At 43.2% G+C, this 15,811-nt stretch overlaps 1 protein-coding gene across 4 annotated transcripts in view; it reads left to right on the top strand.

Annotated features, from left to right (window-relative positions):
• Nucleotides 1–15,811, top strand: part of LOC126248132 (bone morphogenetic protein receptor type-2) — a 382,553-nt gene that overhangs the window by 286,823 nt on the left and 79,919 nt on the right. For all 4 annotated transcript variants that reach the window (XM_049948824.1, XM_049948823.1, XM_049948821.1 and 1 more), the window contains one exon: nucleotides 10,967–11,143. In XM_049948824.1, the coding sequence (XP_049804781.1) occupies nucleotides 10,967–11,143 (177 nt within the window). The remainder of the gene's footprint in view (nucleotides 1–10,966; nucleotides 11,144–15,811) is intronic.

Below are 15,811 nucleotides of genomic sequence, written 5' to 3'. Positions count from 1 at the left end.
ATTTCACACGATGAGAAACTTTCAGGCTGCTAAAAGTAAAGCAAAGTAAAAGAAAGGGACTGAAGTTGCTTCATAATTCTTAAAAGCCTCAAATGAAGACCCTAGACCGTTACAGGCTTTGTTAATTACAGTGAAGCATTTGGCTTTTCACGGTTCGATTGTGATAGAACAGTATATGGGCCACCTTAGTCTTCATACTTGAAAACCGTACAAGGGGGTCATCATGAACATATTAGCCTCCCTATCTTCAGGCGCAGAACAAACTTTATACGTGAGCTAAGTGAGACACTGGCCGTCTGGCGGCTGTGAGTCGTAGTGAGATAAGCGTAAAAGGTGCAGTCCTTCGCGGTTTCATGCAGCCTTCGGTGCCGTTGTTCACTAGCGCGAGACCAGCGCGAGGTCATTTCAGATGTGAGCAGAGTAACTCAAAGCGATTGTTGTACCAGAGAGGCACATTCTTACCTCAGGATGTTGGCAGATATCTACCGTTGCTCCTTAAGATAAAAGTGCTTATTTTAAAATTACATGACCACCACGGAACAAATGCACCAAATAATTTATTTCATGTAAATTTTACAGTGTTTTAAATCATCTCAGTGATTGTACACAGAGAGGCCTCCACGCGCATGGATTGAAACATGAGTAACTGCTTTGCGTTTTGAAAAATAGCACGACTTTCCTCTCACGACTGGGAAGGTAATATTAATGTATTTTACTGACGCTGGTGCAACTAGGTTTTTATCCGAAGCGATCAGGAAGCCATACAAATAAATAGTGTTATTTAGAGATGTGGGATGTAAGTTTTCTTTTAATTCCAGAACGGCCCCAATTGACTGCTTATTGAAAGAGCCGACTTCCACGAACTCGCCAGACTGGAACACTGGAAGACAGCTGACCTGCCCTGAAACTCAGCTGTGTAACGCAAACTGATACCTTCATTTGGTTGTTCCTTGTTTTGCCCCAACTTCTGCTTCGACAGACGGTCGCAATGCGCACAGTCCTGCAGAGGCTTACATCTGTGATATGGGTATAATTTAAAAGGACGACCTGTCGGTAAAATTGTGAGTCTGCTGTAACTACAAGCTTAAAGTACACTGAAGAGCCAAAGAAGCTGGTACATCTGCCTTATATCGTGTAGCGTCCCCGCGAACACGCAGAAGTGCCGCAACACGGCATGGCATGGCCTCAGCTTATGTCTGAAGTAGTGCTGGAGGGAACTGATCCATGAATCCTGCACGGCTGTCCATAAATCCGTAAGAGTACGAGGGGGTGAAGATCTCTTGTGAACAGCACGTTGCAAAGCATCCAAGATATGCTCAATAATGTTCATGTCTGGGGAGTTTGGTGGCCAGTGGAAGAGTTTAAACTCAGAAGGGTGTTCCTAGAGCCACTCTGTGGCAATTCTGGACTTGTGGGGTGTCGCATTGTCCTGATGGAATTGCCCAAGTCCGTCGGAGTGCACAATGGACATAAATGGATGCAGGTGATCAGACAGGATGCTTACGTAGATGTCACGTTTCAGAGTCGTATATAGACGTATCAGAGGTCCCATATCACTCCAACTGCACACGCCCAACACCACTACAGAGCCTCCACCAGCTTGAACAGTCCCCTGCTGACATGCAGGGTCCATGGATTCATGAGGTTGTCTCCATACCTGTACACGTCCATCCGTTTGATACAATTTGAAACGAGACTCATCAGACCAGGCAGCATTTTTCCAATGATCAACAGTCCAATGTCAGTGTTCACGGGCCCAGGCGAGGCGTTAAGCTTTGTGTCGTGCAGTCATCAAGGGTACGCGAGTGGGCCTTCGGCTCCGAAAGCCCATATCGATGATGATTCGTTGAATGGTTCGCACGCTGACGCTTGTTGATGACCCCGCTTTGCAATTTGCAGCAGGGTTGCATTTCTGTCACGTTGAACGATTCTCTTCAGTCGTCGTTGGTCCCGTTCTTGCAGGTTCTTTTTCCGACTGCAGCAATGTCGGAAATTTGATGTTTTACCGGATTCCTGATATTCACTGCACATTCGTGGAATGGTCGTACGGGAAAATCCCCACTTCATCGCCGACTACGACACCACGTTCAAACTCACTTAAATCTTGATAACCTGTCATTGTAGTAGCAGTAACCGATCTAACGAGTGCGCTAGACACTTGTTGTCTTATATAGGCGTTGCCGACCGCAGCGCCGTTTTCTGCCGGTTTACGTATCTGTGTCACACGCACGCAATCACAGATATACGTAAAACATGTTTGCTATCATTGTACATCTTTCTATAAAAAAAAGAAAAGAAAACCAATGGAAAGATCAAAAGTAATACAAGTGATAAATGAGGCTAGCTGATCACTGCAACATACTGAAGTCTGCAACCTAAAAGCTTAGACTGGAATCTAGACATTACACAATATTTTAAAAGTTTCACTACACCCGTTTCGTCAGTTAAAATAGATGGCAGGTACCCAAATAAATTTGCTTCTTCTCACTCGTCAAAATAGAAAACGCGCTCATTTAGTATGTGCTGTACAGTAATTTTTACACCGTTGGAATCACAGACGGAGTGTTCTCTTGCCAGAGCATGAAACGAAGTGTTCCTGGGATAGTATCTTATTTCGAGCCGAATTAAGATGAATATATCCTGCCAGTGACTAGTATGAAGTACATCTTAGCCGAATAATTGTCTTCATCACCTCAGCCTGTTGTTGCTCAGTGTTGGCTCCACCTCCTCCCACAGTTTCAAAGCTCTCTCACCCAAGACGAGATGTCAGAGTGCAGGAGAATGGCACATTGCTCCACTTCGTGCTCCTTTAACATCGGTTTTCTGCAGAATTCTAGATCATATTCTGAGCTCGAACGTAATAAATTTCGTAGAGATCGAAAAGCTTATGTCCACGAATGAGCACGGTTTTAGAAAGCATCGCACGTGTGAAACTCAACTTGCCCTTCTCTCACTTGATGTACTGCGAACTATAGGTGGAAAACAACGGGCAGATTATAGATTTCTGAGAAGCATATCTGGCGGGCAGGGTGGACTACCATGCGCCATTTGCTGGTGATGCGGTGGTGTACGGGAAGGTGTCGAAGTTCAATTACTGTTGGAGAATAAAACATGAGTTAGACAAAAATTCTAGTTCATGTGATCAATGGCAGCTAGACGTAAATGTAGAAAACTGTAAGTTAATGAGGATGAGTAGGAAAAACAAACCCGAAATGTTCGAATACAGCAATAGTAGTATCCTACATATTACAGTCACACGTCGTTTAAATAACTGGGCGTAACGTTACAAAGCGATATGAAATGAAACAAGCGTGTGAGGATCGTGGTATGGAAGGCGAATGGTCGACTTCGATTAATTGGGAGAATTTTAGTAAAGTGTGGTTCATCTGAGGAGGAGACCGCATATAGGACGTTAGTGTGACCTAATAGAGTACTGGTCGCGTGTTTGGGATCCGCACAAGGTCAGGTTAAAGGAAGAATCGAAGCAATTCAGAGACGGGGTGCTAGGTTTGCTTCCGAAACTCAAATGGCAATCTCTGGAGGGAAGGCGATTTCCTTTTCGAAGAACGCAATTGATTAATTTTAGAGAACCGGCATTTGAAGTTGACTGCAGAACAATTCTTCTGCCATCAACATACATTTTGCGTAAGGACCACGAAGATAAGATATGAGAAATTAGGGGTCATACGGAGGCATATGTCATTTTTCACCACTTTGATTGCGAGTGGAACAGGAGAGGAAATGACTAAGAGTGGTACAGGGTATCCTCCGCCATGGACCGTTAGGTGGTTTGCGGAATATATATGTAGATGTAGACTTGGTTGCTTGATCCGATTGCTCGTTCCCTTAGATTTCCACGTGCCTAGTAGCCCTACCCACCAGAAAATACCTCCCCCGCTGTTGAAATATTAGGTGTCCATTAAGGTTTAGGTCATTTTATCACTGGGTTACACCTGCTGCAACGATTATAAGGCAGTAAGGGACTCAGAGCAGATGAGAAACTTTTTTCTTTTAGTCGACTCAGCTGCTCCAGTGCCTTTAGGATAGCATCCAGTTTTAGGCTAAGTGCAGTATATTAATTGGAAGCCCCACTCCTGAAGGCATTGTGGGGGAAAACTACTGAACAGCCACCGGAGTTACCTTGTGTCGAACCGTGGTGCCTATATTAAATATTATTAAAAAAATAGACCTAAAACTTTAATCCGGAGTGCACTGCTTTTTTAAATTTTTCCAAATTTAAAATAAGCTGCGCCTCTTAAAAAACCAGTTGGGAGATCTACTCCCGCTTTGGTGTAAAACATTGAAATGAGTCACATCCATCTCTAAAGGACAGTTATTTGTGAGGGTCCGAAAAGGCCTCATTACTCGATGGGCTGCTGAAAAGTCGTTCCATTGGTGGGTGAGCAAGGTACAGTGTGCACGTGTCCACAGTGTGGATATGGTTTTTCAGGCTTGACTCTCCTGAGAGAGACGCTGCCTGGTGTTATGTGGCGACTGACTGGCTTCGGGACAGATGTTCTGAATGGGGCTGGTCCTGAAATGCTCAGTCACCACACTAATTCCTTCATGGCGCACCACGTTTAACATTTTTAAGTGGGTGTCTTGCTCCACATGAACTGAAGCTTTTTGATATATGTAGTGCATTTAGGAACCGTGCTTTCATAGTTTTGGCCACCACGTAAGCTTGAAGTCAAATAAGAGGCTCAAAAATGCCACTGTTCGTGTAAAATACGAGTAAAAGTCAGTGTCCTTTGTTAGGAAACTTAGCAACAGACTGTGAACGTTTGTAAAGGACACACACAGACGTCTCAGTTTTCTGTATCCATTCCCCCAGTCTTATAATTGTCAATTGCAATTGACAGGTTGTTGCAAAGTTGGAGAAGGAACAAAAGACAGAGGTGACGTCTACAACCAACGAACATTCGTCTGTACTATTAACAGGTATGGGAAAGACATCACACTTAAATCAGTACCGTAAAAGACACCATTTTCTTGTTCAAAGTGGTCAGGCAGGACATTGCCGATTCGCTATTTAAAACAGTGTGGGGAGAGAAAGGACTGTATACAGTTGGATATACGACCTCAGAAGCCCCATTTAAATCTGTCTTCAAGAGTCTACCGGTTTAGTTCCTTCAGTATCTCTGTGACACTGTCCCATGGTTCAAAATGGCTCTGAGCACTATGGGACTTAACATCTGCGGTCATCAGTCCCCTAGAACTTAGAACTACTTAAACCTAACTAACCTAAGGACATCACACACATCCATGCCCGAGGCAGGATTCGAACCTGCGACCGTAGTGGTCGCGCGGTTCCAGACTGAAGCGCCTAGAACCACTCGGCCACTCCGGCCGGCCACTGTCCCATGGATTACATAAACCTGTGACCATGCTTGCTACCCTACTCTGTATACATTCTGTAAGGGTCGATTAAAAAGTTTCCGTTTGAAGGCGTTGCTGCAGCTTATATGCAACGTAGCGTGACTCTGATGCGGGTATGTAAGTACCGACAGGTAGGCAGGGGATTTGTGTGTCATTTGTGTCTTTCCGTCGTGCATGTGGTAATTGCAGAAATGTTAACTATGACGATGTTATTACCAAATGCGTCCAAACAGGACCAACGTGCTGTTATTCTTTTCTTGGGTGCCGAAGGACAAATGTCAGTAGACATCCACCCGAAAATGAAGAATGTGTGTGAGGCAGAATGTCTCGTGTCCGTTGAAAACCACAGTTGTGGAATGGTGCGCAAAGTTCCATGCTGGTCACGATTCGACACAAGTCGCCAGTCGATCTGGGAAGCCAGCCTGAGCCTCGCTCAAGTGGGAGACCTTCGAGCACCCGCCCTATGGTCCTGATCTTTTCCCATGCGGTTATCATGCTTCCCGTCCTATAATAAACCCCTTGAAGCGGCGACGATTCGTGTCGGACGCAGACGCACAGCAGGCAGTTACGGACTTCTTCACGCAGCAGAACACGGTGTTTCACCAAACGGGTATCGTCATCGGTGGGATGATTGCCTCATTACTCAGGACAATTTTTCCTGATTGGCGTACCGATACTGAGCTGTACGGCTTTCGAACAGAAACCTTTTTACCGCTCCTGTTAGTCCTACGTGGTATGGGTCCCACACACTTGAGCAGTATTCTAGGATGGGTCACACGAGTGATTTGTAAGCAATTTCCTTTGTAGACTGATTGTATTTCTCCAGTATGCTATCAATAAACTGAAATTTACCACATGCTTTACCCCCGACTAAGCCAATGTGATCATTCCATTTCGTAGCCCTACAAAGTGTTACACCCAGGTATTTGTATGAGTTGACCAATTCCAACTTTGACTTATATCATAGTCATAGGATACTGCTGCTTTTTCTCGTTGTATGAAGTGCACAATTCTACATTTCTGAACATTTAAAGCAAGTTGTCGATAATTGTACTACTTTGAAATCTTATCAAGATCTGACTGAATATTTATGCTGCTTCTTTCATACAGTGCTTCATTATAGATAACTGAATCATCTGCAAAAATGTGATATTACTATTAATATTGTCCACAAGATCATTAATAGACAACATGAACAACAAGGGCGCTAACGCACTTCCCGGAGGCACACTCAAAGTTACTTCTACATCTGTCAATGACTCTCCATCCTAGGTAACTTGCTACGTCGTCCCTACCAAAAAATTATCAATCCAGTCACATATTTCGCTTGTTACCCCAAAATACCATACTTTTGGTAATGAGCATATATGTGGTACGGAGTCAAATGCTTTTTGGAAATCAAGAAATACTGCATGAGCCTGACTGCCTCCATCCAAAACTTTCAATATGTTATGCGACAGAAGTGCGAGTTGGGTTTCACATGATCGATGCTGGTTGTCATGGAATATGTCATTCTGTTCGAGATACCTCATTATGAAACTTCCTGGCAGATTAAAACTGTGTGCCCGACCGAGACTCGAACTCGGGACCTTTGCCTTTCGCGGGCAAGTGCTCTACCAACTGAGCTACCGAAGCACGACTCACGCCCGGTACTCACAGCTTTACTTCTGCCAGTACCTCGTCTCCTACCTTCCGAACTTTACAGAAGCTCTCCTGCGAACCTTGCAGAACTAGCACTCCTGAAAGAAAGGATATTGCGGAGACATGGCTTAGCCACAGCCTGGGGGATGTTTCCAGAATGAGATTTTCACTCTGCAGCGGAGTGTGCGCTGATATGAAACTTCCTGGCAGATTAAAACTGTGTGCCCGACCGAGACTCGAACTCGGGACCTTTGCCTTTCGCGGGCAAGTGCTCTACCAACTGAGCTACCGAAGCACGACTCACGCCCGGTACTCACAGCTTTACTTCTGCCAGTACCTCGTCTCCTACCTTCCGAACTTTACAGAAGCTCTCCTGCGAACCTTGCAGAACTAGCACTCCTGAAAGAAAGGATATTGCGGAGACATGGCTTAGCCACAGCCTGGGGGATGTTTCCAGAATGAGATTTTCACTCTGCAGCGGAGTGTGCGCTGATATGAAACTTCCTGGCAGATTAAAACTGTGTGCCCGACCGAGACTCGAACTCGGGACCTTTGCCTTTCGCGGGCAAGTGCTCTACCAACTGAGCTACCGAAGCACGACTCACGCCCGGTACTCACAGCTTTACTTCTGCCAGTACCTCGTCTCCTACCTTCCGAACTTTACAGAAGCTCTCCTGCGCAGAGCACTTGCCCGCGAAAGGCAAAGGTCCCGAGTTCGAGTCTCGGTCGGGCACACAGTTTTAATCTGCCAGGAAGTTTCATATCAGCGCACACTCCGCTGCAGAGTGAAAATCTCATTCTGGAAACATCCCCCAGGCTGTGGCTAAGCCATGTCTCCGCAATATCCTTTCTTTCAGGAGTGCTAGTTCTGCAAGGTTCGCAGGAGAGCTTCTGTAAAGTTCGGAAGGTAGGAGACGAGGTACTGGCAGAAGTAAAGCTGTGAGTACCGGGCGTGAGTCGTGCTTCGGTAGCTCAGTTGGTAGAGCACTTGCCCGCGAAAGGCAAAGGTCCCGAGTTCGAGTCTCGGTCGGGCACACAGTTTTAATCTGCCAGGAAGTTTCATATCAGCGCACACTCCGCTGCAGAGTGAAAATCTCATTCTGGATACCTCATTATATTTGAGCTCAGAATATATTCTAACATTCTATAAGAAGTCGGTGTCAAGGATATTGGACAGCAGTTCTGTGGAAGTGCCTACCATCCGTCTTGTAAACAGATGTGACCCGTTCTTTCTTCGACCTGCTGGGCACGGTTTTTTGTTCATGGGATCAGCGACAGAAAAAGGGGATAACTCAGTCGAAAATTCATATGGAATCTGATAGGCATTCCATAGGACCCTGGAGCTTTCTTCAGTTTAAATGATGTCAGCTTTTTCTCAACGCCACTGACACTGAAACTTATTTCACTCATCTTTCCAGTGGTACAAGAACTAAATTGGAGCAATTCTCTTTGATTTTCCTTTGTAGAGGAACGTTTGAAAACAGAGCTACACATTTCTGCTTTTGCTTTGCTACTCTGAAATTCAGTTCCTCTCTCATCTGCAAGTGACTGGACAGTAACATTGGTGCCACTGATAGCCTTCATGTCCATGCAACGCTCTGTCACTGCGCCAACGTCCAGTGCAGTCACGTGCTCATTTCAGTCGTAGTTGCCGATGTTGTGGTGTTAACATTGACACTTGCATGGGTCACAAAATCACTAGCCTCTGGTTAAGGCCTTCCACTTGCCCTCATTATAATATGCACACAGTTGATATCACATAATCGAGGTCAGTTGCTTTAACATCTCTACCAATCATAGGAAGGAATCAAATATGATCTCAGATCAGGGTACAATCTGCCACAATATGACTGAATGAGTTCACCGGACACACAAACTGAATGCAAATGCTCCTCCTCCCCATCCCTTGCTGCTGTTTCCCTGAAGGACCCCATTATTAACCATATGTTTGAACTCCCAACCAGAAATATATCCCTATCCATCTTCGTCTTTTTTTGACTTGGAATGTGATGGTGAAGGCTCTGTAATGGGAGGAGTGTGTCACATTTGTTAAGATTCACTGTCAGTTTCAGATAACACTCCATACTTGTTAATAAGGGGAGAGGGTAGGGCCCTTGTTTTGTACCTTGTGCCCTCCTCATGAAGCACTTTCTCTGTAGAGGAACCTTTCATGTGGCAGGTCTCAGTTTCAATTATATTTAGTTATTTTTGTTACTAGAATTCTCTTCCACCATGTACTTCACATCCCTGTGAGTCTATTAACTGCATAAGCACTGGTATGGATTGTTGAAAAACATAAAATATTACATTGTGACTGTAAATTAAGTACTTTTCAGTTTTAATTATGACACTGCAGACTTGCTGTTTAACCCACTATGAACATATCTGTACAGAATTTACCAACGACACCGAAATACACATTCTATGAGATCTTTGTGCACTTCACTGAAACTTGTGATTCATTTCATTTGTCTGGTGTAAAATTCAGGGAAACCTACAAGCTGACAACAGCAGGAATTGCTGCTGCTCATATAGCAACTGGGGGAGGTGGTGCAGTGGTTAATATACTGAATTGCAAAGACTAGTGCTCAAATCCCCATATGACCATCCACATTTAGGTTTTTTTGTGGTCTATCTAAATTGCTTATGGTGGTGGTGGTTAGTGTTTAACGTCCCGTCGACAACGAGGTCTTTAGAGACAGAGCGCAAGCTCGGGTTAGGGAAGGATTGGGAAGGAAATCGGCCGTGCCCTTTCAAAGGAACCATCCCGGCATTTGCCTGAAACGATTTAGGGAAATCACAGAAAACCTAAATCAGGATGGCTGGAGACGGGATTGAACCGTCGTCCTCCCGAATGTGAGTCCAGTGTGCTAACCACTGCGCCACCTCGCTCGGTTAAATTGCTTAAGGCAAATACCAGGATGGTGCCCTTGGAGAGGACATAGCTGATATCTTTCCACATTCTCGTTCAACATGAGCTTGCACTCCATCTCTGTTGACCTCATCATTGACAAAGTGTTTAGGTTTAATCTTCCTTCCTGGTATAGCACTCCAGAATGGGATGAGTGTTTTTGCTGTAAGATTTAATTATGAACTAAGCACACTATAAATTGATAACATATAGGCAGTGATTGAATTGATTGAGAAATATAGAAAATGAGAAGACAATCAGTGGTAGAAATTTGGTGTTACTATATACATGTAGCGATATCTGAAGTAAGTGATACTTGAAAATAAGCAAAGTAGACTACTTTTCATGTCCATTTGCTTATGTTGTATGGTATTATATTTTGGGGTAACTCTTCCAATTCTCAAAGGATATTTTTGACTCAGAAATGGATACGTTGGATAATAAGTGGTGCAAGTTTGTGAACCTCTTGTCAACCCCTGTTTGCTAGTCTGGGTATTCTGACATTGGCCTCTCTTTACTGTAATTTTTTGTTAACAATGTCAGCTTATTCCCAAGAATTAGCAGCTTTCACTCAGTTAATACTAGGCAGAAATCGAATCTGCATTTGTAGCGCATTTCCTTGACTCTACTGCAGAAAGGTGTGCAGCATACCGCTGCATCCATTTTCAAAAAGCTACCACAAGAATTAAAAAATCTTAGCTGTAATCCACACACTTTCAAATCAAAACTGAAGAGTTTCATCGTGGGTAACTCCTTCTATTTTGTCGAGGAGTTCCTTGAAAAATTAAGCTGACTCCTGTGTTATATTGTTGATTGTGCTTACATAAACTTATGGCTTGCCTTTCTTTGGGTTCTAAACATATTATTTTATTTGTTATATCTTTTATGTTGTAATTTCATGTACTGACAAATTCCATGACCGTGGAGATCTGCTCCTTAATTTGGTCCTACGGATATAGACGTTTAGTTGTTATTGTAACATAATACGACTGGTGTCTCATGAAAAGGTGAACTATAACTAAACATTTCTTTCAGGTTGTTGGGAGGTTTCTGGGAAGAGTGACTGCATTCAGACAAAATGCATTGCTGACAAACCATCAGCTGCACGAAACAATTCAAGATTTTGCTGCTGTTCAGGCAACTTGTGCAATGTGAACTTCATTGATGATTATGTTATGCCCACAGAGGACATTACTACTGCCCTGTCACGTGGTAAGTGTTCACATTTCTTAAAAGTAGTGAAATTGCACTAATGATTTCAGACTTAATGTTGTTAATTATTGTAGCCATTTACTTGGCAATAATTAAACTTTAGTTGTTCAACTTTCCAACTCATTTGAACAATAACAGAACATTTATGGATTTCCAAACTTTCAAAAATACTTTTTTTCTATGGTTTGATTGTTTTATGCACAAAATTCCCTCCCTTGGTAGATCCAGTCTGCAATAATCTAGTTATTTCTTTTTCTATTTTCAGGTAACACTATTAATTGCTTTTATTGAGTTGGACTGAATTACTATGCTTTCACTGGTCAGTGCAGGTTCTATGCTGTATTTTACTGCGGATGTAGTCAAAATCTCAGTGTTCATTTTTGTTAGTTTTGATATTATTTTTGTGGATGGTGTGCGAGATGAGTTATGGTCCTTGCCTTACTATTTGCAGCGAACTGAATTTCTATTGTTACATTAAGTTACCATAATTTTAATTCTAGTCTCACCCCTGGGAGAAAATCAAAAGTAGATTAATAAATGTCATAATTTATCAAGTCAAATGTTGCCACTCAGAAGTTGAGCAATGAAATGGCATATGAATGAAATCATTGGATGCTAGAAAGATGATGTCATATATCCTTTGTGTTTGTACCTATGCCTCTTTCACATTACTTTGTATTAACTGTGGCTCCTATTTGTTTGCACAGACCATCATTAAACATATCTTGTCAATAATAAAATAATAATCGTCACACGATGATGGACAATTTAATCCTCAAGCTGTAGCACCTAATTTCTGCAGATTATTACTTAAACTATGGGTTGTGAAATAAGTGTATGATGCATTGTGCAATGTGTTCAAGTACCTGATTATTTTCTTGGATCTAAAACACTGATTATGTGGCCAACTCACTTCTTCTACTAGCTAAGCACAGAGAAGTAAAGCTGTGTCACAGTCGAGCATTTTCATATATGCTTGAGGAATATGAACTCTCTCATGCTTGCCATGATATGTAGTTTTGGCCATCCTCGTAAGAGCCCTTCTGCTTGATCATTTTGTTTATTATAGCAAATGGCCACCCGAAAGTGAAAGCCAACGGCATTCATATGCAGCCAAAATTCTTGGGAGGTGAGAGATATGTGAATTAGGAAGGTAGGACATAAGGTTTTTATCCCAGTTTAATAACATTTCAAATAAAGCTGTTCCTTCAATTAACTGGAAGACTGTTGGCAGCTACAGTATGGTGACAAGGTTTTTTTAAAAAAAATCTCCTATTCTGCATGACCATTTAGAACTGGGATGTATGCTTCTATCTAAAGAATTCTGTTAACATGTAATTACAGATCCATTCACTTAGCTGCTGGACCATACCTTGTTGAAGAAATCATATCAACATTTGTATGTGATAACCCAAGGAAACCACAGGAATTAGTTAAGATTCAACAAGATGATAGTAGATCATTTGTTCAAGAGACCATAGCTATTATATTAGTTATGTATGTTTACTAAAGTAAAATCTGATTTAATATCAGATCTCATGAAAATGATATTTTCACAGTGAATGATACAGGTGTTATTCTGTGATAGATGAACTAATATTAAGGTATGTAATAGAGGGTTCTGCAATTTCTCCAGGGCAAACAGAAAACTATCTCAATATGTGACTATTGTATATTCTTTCAACAGGTCTCTGAAATCCTATTTGAGTTGTTGTTGATCAGTGAGCTGGATGGAAGACTGAGGGGGGAAAATGGAACATTTTATAAGATAATTGATAGAGAGCTGGTATCAGAGTCATGATGAATGAATACAATCCACTTGATTAAAAAAAAGGGGGGAGGGGGAGAGGGGATTATATAACTCAGGCCATTTTTGGTCTGTTGTCATGTTCTTACCAGCCAAGAACTTTGAATTCTTTGTATCCAGCATGTCCATTGATTGTCTGGATGCTTTTGGGATAGAAAAGTTTGAGTAGGGAGTCTCTGAATAAGTTGTGTAAGTCTTCTGTAGTGAACATTATAGCGGAAAAGGTCATCTTGCTCCTCAATTTACCAGTTTTTTCTATTAATTTTTTAAAGTTGGCTCTCATTAACTGGAATAACATCAGTAAATTTTTGTGGACATTGTTAATTAGTCAGTTTGTGTTCCTTATAACATAGTGGTGTAATAAAGTCAGCTAGGCATCGGCTTTGCTCTGTGTATCTATTTAAGAACAAAATTGGTTTTTGTGTGCAAAATTTGACAAGAACATAAGGTGAAGGTAAATTGTTACTTACTGTAAACATGATATGTTAAGTTGCAGACAGGCACAGCTAAAAGACACTTACACATTTGCTTTCATTCACAGCATTCATCAGAAAAAGAAACAAGCACACATTCATTGGCACAAGCAAGCACACACACACACACACACACACACACACACACACACACACACATCGCCACCATCTCTGCCAGCTTGGACCAGAATGCAGCTGTTACATAGAAGGGAAGCAACAATCTGAAGGGAGTGGGGAAGGGGAAGAGATAGTAGTGTATGAGTGGAACAGAGAAGAATGCTGTTTGGCAGAGTGTGCAAGGACTAGAGTGCCAACAGGCACAGGTTGGTTCAAATGGCTCTGAGCACTATGGGACTTAACATCTATGGTCATCAGTCCCCTAGAACTTAGAACTACTTAAACCTAACTAACATAAGGACAGCACACAACACCCAGTCATCACAAGGCAGAGAAAATCCCTGACCCCGCCGGGAATAACAGGCATAGGGGTAGTAGGCCGTTGGGCAAGAAAGGGGGAAGGGGGGAACAGGGAGCAAAGAAAGAGAGGACCAGGGAAAGATGGTTGGGTGCATTGGTGTAGGGCAGCACACAAAGAAAGTGGGAGACAAGAGAAGGGAGGAGGTGATAGGACAAAGGGTGTTGAAACTGTTGGGTGGAGGATGTGGGACAGTATGTTAATGTAGATTAAGGGCAGGATAATTTCGGGAGCAGAGAATGTGTTGTTAGGACAACTCTTGTCTGTGTAGTTCAGAAAAGCAGGTGGTAGTAGGGAGAATCCACATGGCTCAGGTAGTGAAGCAGCCATTAAAATCAAGCATTTTATGTTCAGCTGCATCTTGTGCCACAGGATGGTCTTCTACTTTGCTATTAGCTACAGATTGGTGGTGATGGCCGTTCATCCTGGTGGACAGCTGATTGGTAATCATACCAGTATAAAAAGTTGTACCGTGATTGCATCAGAGCTGGTATATGACATGCCTGCTTTCACAGGTGGCCCGGTCTCTGTTCGGGTAGAATAAGCCTGTGACAGGACTGCCGGCCGAAGTGGCCGTGCGGTTAAAGGCGCTGCAGTCTGGAACCGGAAGACCGCTACGGTCGCAGGTTCGAATCCTGCCTCGGGCATGGATGTTTGTGATGTCCTTAGGTTAGTTAGGTTTAACTAGTTCTAAGTTCTAGGGGACTAATAACCTCAGCAGTTGAGTCCCATAGTGCTCAGAGCCATTTGAACCATTTTGTGACAGGACTGGGATAGGAAGTACTAGGTGGGTGGATTGGACAGGTCTTGCACTTGGGTCTTCCACAGGGATATGATCCTTGTGACAAGGAATTGGGATTGGGAGTGGCATGGGAATGGGCTAGGATATTGTGCAGATTGGGAGTCGACAGAACATCTCTTTGGAAAGGGAAAAGGGGGGGGGGGTTGGGAAGGATCTTGTGTAGGATGTCCCTCATTTCATGGCATGATGATTGGTAATTAAAGCCCTGCAAAGAATGTGATTCAGTTGTTCCAGTCTGGGCTGGTGTTGGGTGACAAAGGGGGTGCTCCTTTGTTGCTGGTTCTTGGGGATGGTGAGAGGATTTGGGGTGTGAGGGGGAAATGGCATGGAAGATCTGTTTGCAGACTAGGTGTGCAGGATAGTGTCTGTCTGTGAAGGCCTTGGACAGATCCTCAGCATATTGGTCAAGGGAATTCTTGTCAGTACAGGTATTCTGTCCCTAGATGGCCAGGCTGTACGGGAGGGATTTATTGGTTTGGAAGGGATGAAAGCAGTTGAAATGCAGGTACAATTGGTGGTTGGTGGGTTTAATGTAGACAGAGGTGTGAATGGAGCCATCAGAAAGGAGGCGGTCAGTGTCCAGGAAGGTGGCACACTGAATTAAAGAGCACCAGGTGAAGTGAATGGGAGAGAAGTTGTTGAGATTGTGCAGGAATGAATGTAGGGCATCTTGGTCCAGAATCCAGATCGTAAAGATATCATCAATGAACCTGAACCAAACTAGGGATTTGGCATTTTGTGAAGCTAGAAAGGTCTCCTCTAGATGGCCCATAAACAGGTTGGAGAGGAGGGTGGCATGTGGGTGTCCACAGCTGTGCCACAGATTTGTTTGTGTACCTTCCCTTCAAAGCAGTAGTAGTTGTGAGTTAGGATAAAGTTAGGAATGTGTATGAAGAATAAGGTAGTGGGTCTGGAGTCTGAAGGAAGTTGGGAAAGGAAGTCTTCAATAACTGTAAGACCATGTGTGTGTGGTATGTTGGTGTACAGGGAGGTGGCATACTGCCTGGCCACCAGGGGATGGCATATCTGCAGTGGCAAAAACTCACTTGCACAGTGTGGCGAGGGTCTCACCAAGGCCTTCAAACATGCACTATCCCCAGACCTAGTGCAC

Source organism: Schistocerca nitens, chromosome 3 (genome assembly GCF_023898315.1).
Source record: "Schistocerca nitens isolate TAMUIC-IGC-003100 chromosome 3, iqSchNite1.1, whole genome shotgun sequence".
In the NCBI taxonomy this organism is placed as follows: domain Eukaryota; kingdom Metazoa; phylum Arthropoda; class Insecta; order Orthoptera; family Acrididae; genus Schistocerca; species Schistocerca nitens.
The sequence above is the reverse complement of the archived record's forward strand: the minus strand, read 5'-3'. Positions and strand labels throughout refer to the sequence as shown.